Source organism: Littorina saxatilis, unplaced genomic scaffold (assembly GCF_037325665.1).
Source record: "Littorina saxatilis isolate snail1 unplaced genomic scaffold, US_GU_Lsax_2.0 scaffold_398, whole genome shotgun sequence".
NCBI classification, from domain to species: Eukaryota; Metazoa; Mollusca; class Gastropoda; order Littorinimorpha; family Littorinidae; genus Littorina; species Littorina saxatilis.
The window spans coordinates 74903-80615 of NW_027126259.1; the positions used below are offsets into that span (position 1 = coordinate 74903).

A 5713-nucleotide genomic window follows, 5' to 3' on the forward strand; every position below is an offset into this window, starting at 1 on the left:
GATCAACCTGTAGGAAATCTCCTTTGGTATCTTCTGTATCTATTTCTTCTGGAGCCGCTTCAAAACCGAACAATGTTAAATCGTCTTCTCCGAATCGGCGAACTGCAGCTCGGTTAGAACTGAGAAGTGAATCTATACCACAATCCTTCACGCGATCTGACCTAACCTTGACCCCTGACCTGGTCTACATACCACACACAACACAAACCAGTCACCTGTTTTTACCCCCCCAAAACCCCCCACCACCCGTTTTCTTTGGATACACACTTTATCTACATACGTGCCGACGAAATGTTGATCATTGATTCAATACTTTGAAGCTGTTGCTTGGATAATAACCCGGTAAAATTAGTATTTCGGTGTTCAGTCAAATGTTAAAGTTTATATCATACACGCACGCACAGACAGACAGAAGTTAGCATCGCATAGGCTACACTTAGGCTACGTGAGCCAAAAATGAATAATGGTGAAACAATGTTTTCAAAAACAATAGGATCTTTGCTCACATTGACACGCCTTGTGCCGCTTTTACTTTGCTTCATAAAGATTTATTTTTCTTGTGTTTAGAAAAAAAAATTCAAAACCATAAATACAGTTCCACGCGCAAAAAGCGGAGACTTTCCTCTCTGTCTTTTCTACAATAATAATCCCTTTTTTGTTGGGGTATTAAGATCATTAACTTTCACGATATATATATGTGACCCTCCACCACGAAATGAGTCGCATGTCATCTCGCGCGGTTGTGCGCTAGGCTTAATATAAGTCCGGGGAGTGTCTGGTAACAGTGTGAGGGTCACCTTAGTCACAGGCTTTTAACTCAAACAGTTTTCGCTCTTTTCTAAAACGGGTTTCACCACTGGATAGAGCATAACCAAATCTTTAGAAACATGTAAAAATATGAAAATCTTACACAGGTGACATGCGACTCATTCCGTGGTGGAGGGTCACATATCTTGACATTCTGTATTTTCGTAATGGCCTATAAGGTCGACAAACTTTAACAGACTTTTTCCTGAGATTAAATCGAACAACGCTTATCAATAATCGCCAAATTGTTGGCATGGCATCAATATTTTATTTAGATATTTTTCCAAACAAAATATCACATTTTACACAGATCGAGTTTCCAATTGTGGATTTGTTCGAGACGGCGATGGCAGGGGAGTTGAAGAATGTCTGTCTTGCTCTGTGAAAAATATAATATTTTGTAAAAATTAAAAAAAAATAAAATAAAAATTCAAATAACTATTTAATATCAATCGATTTTAGTTAACGATCTTATCTATTTATTTTTTTTGAACCATTGAACGCCCACAAACGTGCACGCATTTTTGTTAGGCTCAGCCAGCCGGCTAAATACACTTTTGGGTCGGCCTCTGACGTGAAATGGCTCCAAAAAGGGCAAATCAAGTGCTCAATTGATACCTAAATGAATGTTCGACATTATTTATTCTAGCTAGCCCAAAAACCCGGTGCTTGAAGAATCTGACCAGATAATATATGAACCGGAGTCGTCTTCGCTGCATAATCCGTTTTGCCTTTCGCTGATTGGCTGACACTGACTGCTAAGTTCCTTTGATGAAATGCCATGGAGGATTTCAGACCGATGGGCTTGTAAAGAATAAACATGTTAAACTGGCCATTCGTGAGCGGATGGATGTGAGCTTAACCTGAGACCTTTTTGGCTGCATTTTAAATGTTGTTTCCATCGTGCGATTTGTTAAAATGTGGTATGTGATGTGTGGATTTATATAAACTGATAAATGTGGCTGCGAACGAGAAAGTTTATCGGATTGCTACACCCATCTTGTGAATTACTTTACTGCTCTGCCGTACGTGTAAATTCAAGTTATTGTGACTTGTGACTAACTAGTTTCAGTGAACGAGAGCGTGAATGCGTTCATTGTCACCTATTCCCTAACAGTCAACAACAAGTAACTGCGAAGCGTTTCTGCATGTGTGATGCAAGCAATGCAGAACATTGTCATTTGTAAAGCGAATCCCGATATGGAAGGGTCTGTTGAAACCTCGAAAATGCTGGTGTGGCTGAAAGCGTGGGTGATGATTCTTTGTGTCCTGTCCAACCTCAGCCTTTCTGTGACGGCATCCGATCCTCTGAATATGACGTCAATGACAACGACGTCACAGCAGCACAAACTCGCAGCAAACCCGCCCGCATCGCTTCAAAGGACGCCAATCACCGATCCTGCAACTCAGAGGAAAAAACGTCACAAACACACGACGTCATCAGAACTAATTTCGACTCACAGCGATCTCTTTCGTCAGAAGCGAGACATGACGTCAGAATCATCGGCGACCATCGCCCACTGCATGGCTGACGTCAAAGGCACGGACCAACGCCACGATGGCGTCACCATCTACGCCGCCGTCTTTGTCCCTTTCGCACGGAGGTACATGTTTAACAGGGAGGCCGTCATCCCGGCCGTGCGCAGGGCGGTGGAAGAGGTCGGGAGACTGAACGTCCTCCCTGGCTACCGCTTCCACCTTCTTCCAGGCGACTCCAAGTGTAACAGCCGTGACGCCGCCATGCACGCCTTCCACGCAGTCACGCGTTACAAGATCAGGCTGTTCCTGGGCCCCGTGTGTGACTACAGCCTGGCCCCCGTGGCTCGCTACGCGCCGTACTGGAACATCCCCATCGTGGCCCCTGGAGGCTTCGCTCACAACTTCATCAATAAGAACGAAGGCATTGAGGGGGCGGAATACCCTCTGCTGACTCGGATCGGGAGCACCTTCAACTCCATGTGCCTCACCATCCTGGATATGCTGACCTACTTCCGCTGGGACAAGGTCAAGGTGATTTACGACTCCACGGCTCATCATAACGTGGTGCCCTCGTTTTGTCACCTGGCCGGGGGCGCCATGGGCTATTACCTGGAGAAGGAAGGGAGGGCTTTCGACATCTACCGCACTCCCGACAACGTGGACATCGAGGGCATGCTGGAGGAGGAGCTGGACACGGAGTTCGCAGGTGAGCGAGAGAGGTTAAATTACTTCATGCGCCTTTGTTTTGTTTTCTTCTTTTAACACATTGTTTTTCTGTCCCGGAATTTGCTCTGGTTCGGTTTTGTCCTTCTTTGTTCTTGTTCTTCTTGTTCTCGTTCTTCTTCTTCGTGTTCTTCTTCTTCTTCTTTGTCTTCGAACTTTTGTTCTCACGACTATTTGAAAGTGTCTGGTGTTATTTTCCTTTTTTTTTCTTTTTCTTTTTCTTGTTCCTTGCCGACAGAAATTGTTGAAACATTGTTTTTCTTTATTCTGATGCTTTTTTTCCAACTGTCCGAGATTTGTTGGTCCGACCGAGTGTTCTTCTTTTGTCTGGTACTCGTCTGAGCGTGTGTGAAGCGATACCCATATAGCTGCTGGAGAGAGATGTATGTAAAATGTACCTATGCACTCCAACAGACAATATCCTAAGTCTGTGTATGTGTGTTGGGGGGGGGGGGGGGGCACTTGCGCTGACGTAATTCAGTATAGCTGTTTCTTAGCGGAGCGGAACACATCATTTTTTGTTTGTTTCTTGAAACTGATTTTGCAAGTGTCCAGAATGTGCTAGTCCCTTTTACTGTCTTCTTTCTGGTACCTTTTTTTTCCTGAACTTTTTACCCCGATTTTTCTTTTTCTTGCTTATACGTTCTTTCCACTGTCGGGATATTTGTGACCCTCCACCTCGAAATGAGTCGCATGTCACCTTTGCATGATTTTCATATTTTTACATTTTCATAAAGAGTTTTTTATGCTCTATCCAGTGGTGAAAACCGTTTTAGAAAAGAGCAAAAACTGTTTGAGTTATAAGCCTGTGACTAAGGTGACCCTCACACTGTTACCAGACACTCTCCGGACTTATATCAAGCCTAGCGCAGAACCGCGCGAGGTGACATGCGACTCATTTCGTGGTGGAGGGTCACATTTTGGGGGGAGTCATTCGTACAGCTTTTTCTCCCGATGTCCTTGATTGATTCTCTCGGGTTCAAAGGGCATACAAGGTCAAGAATTCATCAATCAATGTCGAGTGGTGACGCGCCTTAACAGTGTATGGCAACACTCTCCCCCCAACCCCCCCCCCCCCCCCTCCTTACGAGCGTATGTATTTGTCTGTATGCTCCCAGCCTTCTAACCCGGCGTCGCTTCAAATGTGGGATTTCCTATACATACTCAGGGGAGTCGGAATCAGAATTTGAATCTGAGCTATTCGTTACATAGATTCGATATTTGAAAAGATATATACGTGTTGCAGTTAAATCGCTTTTGGGTGAGGGCTTACTAGCGCCCAAACCAGTTACATGTAAATTGTAATTGACATTTTCACGTCGACATTTCTTGTTCTTGTTCTTCTCCCCTGCAGTTCCTATTGTGGAAATAACATTTTCACGTGAACATTAAAATGTCCATAAGAAAATTACAAATATCACTGATGGGGTTATTTCAGCATTTGCCAATGGCAATTCTATCTAATCTCGATGGTTTACAAATTCTACAGAAGATCTTCGGTGACAGCCACTTGGTGTTAAAACAGATCTTCATGCAACCACATTCTGAATCAAGATTTAGTGTCTGAGAAAACTTGTGTGTGTGTGTGTGTGTGTGTGTGTGTGTGTGTGTGTGTGTGTGTGTGTATGTGTGTGTGTGTGTGTATGCGTGTGTGTATGTGTGTGTGTGTGTGTGTGTCTGAGCGAGGTAGGGAGAGAAAGAGAGAGAGAGAGAGAGAGAGAGAGAGAGAGAGAGAGAGAGACAGACAGACAGACAGACAGACAGACAGACAGACAGACAGACAGACAGACAGACAGACAGACATATTAGGCAAACAAACAAACAAACAAACAAGCAACGACATCGACAGACAGACAAACAGATACAAGAACATCTAGGTTGTGTTCGTGTAAGTGATCAACGTTTTGCAAAATGTATAATTGTCGTAACAGGCACGCAAGTGATATCCAATGACGATCGGGGCCGTCTGAAGTATGATGACTAGATGCGGACTAACCTGTCACTGGTATAAAGAGAAGTATTTGCGCCCACCATCAGCAGCGAAATAGATGCCTTCTTCTTATCGCCGTCTGAGTAGGACAGTCTCCTCGCGCGTCATATCATGGCGCCGTGAACTGCATCCTCTCCAGCTTTCGGCAGGGGTCTAGGAGAACTATTGTCTGTTTAAAAGCACCTTCTCCTCCGAAAACGGAGTAGGGCTGCCTGAATGACGATGGTATTGATGCATATCCTTCACCGTGCTTCGTGGGTCGTGGACGACCCACAGCCTCACAACAGTGTCTGTATCTCTAGAACTATTGGGAGTTTTTGGTTGAGACTTCATGTCATCCTCCAACACCGCAAAAACCTTCCTATCGACCTATGTTTAAAGGATTATCTTCGTAAACAAACAAATACACAATGACGTCATTTGAACGACACAGTTCGGATGTTGTGGGTCGTGGACGACCCATATGGAATTAAAGAATGCCTTTTACGGTGTTTATCACTATTCGGATGGCGTTTGTCGTGTACAACCCATACTCTGCAAAGAGGCGGTAAAGAGTTTATTCCTATTCGGATGGCGTTGGTCGTGTATGACCCATACCTTTTATGTTGAATCCTTCTTTGAAAAGTATGGGACGTACACGACCCACATCATCCGAACTGCATGATCTGGTGAAGGTTAAAGGACAATAAAGGCTTTTTTCATGTAAAATTAAGT

General features: G+C 44.2%; 1 protein-coding gene across 1 annotated transcript; it reads left to right on the forward strand.

Moving 5' to 3' along the window:
• The first annotated feature begins 1777 nt into the window (after positions 1-1777).
• LOC138954713 (atrial natriuretic peptide receptor 3-like) lies at positions 1778-4993 on the forward strand. The gene is made up of 2 exons (XM_070326489.1): positions 1778-2992; positions 4941-4993. Exons 1-2 carry the CDS (start codon positions 1963-1965, stop codon positions 4991-4993), a joined length of 1083 nt encoding a protein of 360 aa, XP_070182590.1. The 5' UTR covers positions 1778-1962.
• Positions 4994-5713: the final 720 nt, after the last annotated feature.